Here is a 1066-nt window from a genome sequence, read left to right as displayed (position 1 = left end):
AGAAATGACTGGCGTGCTGTTTTGGACTCGGCCAAAATCGCTTAGGTGGTTACAGCGCCAAATAAGAAGAAGTTTAACTTTAAGATAAATGAATTAATGAGCTATTTTTTTCTGTATGATGAATTTAGAAAGACTGTTTAAACCTAAATGTATATTAAAATAAGGAAATGAATTTGAGATAAATTTTATGTAATGCACCTACATACATGTGTACAAGAAACTCTGGCGTAACTGGTTTTTAATATTTTTTAATCATGCTTTCTATAATGTTCTTAAAATTTCATTTCTTATGTCTTCTGCTTGTGAGTTGTCAACAGGTTCCACTTCAACGTCTCCGACATCATCGTCATAAGTCACATTTGAAAACTCCTCCTCATCGGGGATTTGTACATTATAAAACAAGCAAATGTTGTGCAAAGCTGCACACACATTTATAATTTGTGTTGCTTTTTTTGGAATATAGTGGAGCTCTTCACCTGCCTGCAACAAACATCTAAACCTATTCTTCAAAACTCCAATTGTTCGCTCAATGATACTTCCTCCTTTGGCATGTTGTTTGTTATATGCCCTTTGTAGAGATCCTTACTCAGAATTTCTGAACGGCGTCATTAAGTAAGGTTTCAGAGCGTATCCAGCATCACCTAAGGCGGAGAAAATTATAAAAAAGGAAATACATGTTGGCTTAGTTTTGATTACATACCAAGTAGCCAAGTATTTCGAAGACCATTAAGATGTTGCTGCTCTAAATGTATTTTCAGTGACGACATATTAAAAACCATAGAATCATGTGTCGCTCCCGGATTTTTGGCATTTATGTATCGTATTTTCATTGTATGATCACAGACCTGAAAATTACATAAGCATACACATTTAGAATCAGAAGTTAATAACACATGTATATATGTACACTAACAACCATAGCATTAATGCTGAAGAATCCCTTTCTGTTATAATACAAATGCTGCAGTTCCTTCCTAGGTGCGACAATTTTAATGTGTGTGCCATCAACACGATTATTCCTGGAATTCTACTTTTGTTATAAAAATGTGATTTTGCTTGTTGCAGT

The 1066-nt window shown here is 34.3% G+C and overlaps 1 protein-coding gene across 3 annotated transcripts; it reads right to left on the bottom strand.

Annotated features, from left to right (window-relative positions):
* Nucleotides 1-237: 237 nt before the first annotated feature.
* On the bottom strand, nt 238-1060 carry LOC118749080 (putative nuclease HARBI1). Of its 3 annotated transcripts, none has more exons than XM_036483860.1 (3): nt 908-1060; nt 701-845; nt 238-641 (listed from the first exon to the last, which is right to left on the bottom strand). In XM_036483860.1, exons 1-3 carry the CDS (start codon nt 917-919, stop codon nt 583-585), a joined length of 216 nt encoding a protein of 71 aa, XP_036339753.1. In that variant the 5' UTR covers nt 920-1060; the 3' UTR covers nt 238-582. The 3 variants fall into 3 exon arrangements, with proteins under 3 accessions (XP_036339753.1, XP_036339754.1, XP_036339755.1); XM_036483861.1 differs by having other exon boundaries at nt 557-641; nt 914-1060; XM_036483862.1 differs by having other exon boundaries at nt 557-641; nt 917-1060.
* Nucleotides 1061-1066: the final 6 nt, after the last annotated feature.

This window comes from Rhagoletis pomonella, unplaced genomic scaffold (assembly GCF_013731165.1).
Source record: "Rhagoletis pomonella isolate Grant_MI unplaced genomic scaffold, Rhpom_1.0 Rhpom_scaffold_00014, whole genome shotgun sequence".
NCBI classification, from domain to species: domain Eukaryota; kingdom Metazoa; phylum Arthropoda; class Insecta; order Diptera; family Tephritidae; genus Rhagoletis; species Rhagoletis pomonella.
This window is presented reverse-complemented; position numbering and strand designations above follow the sequence as displayed.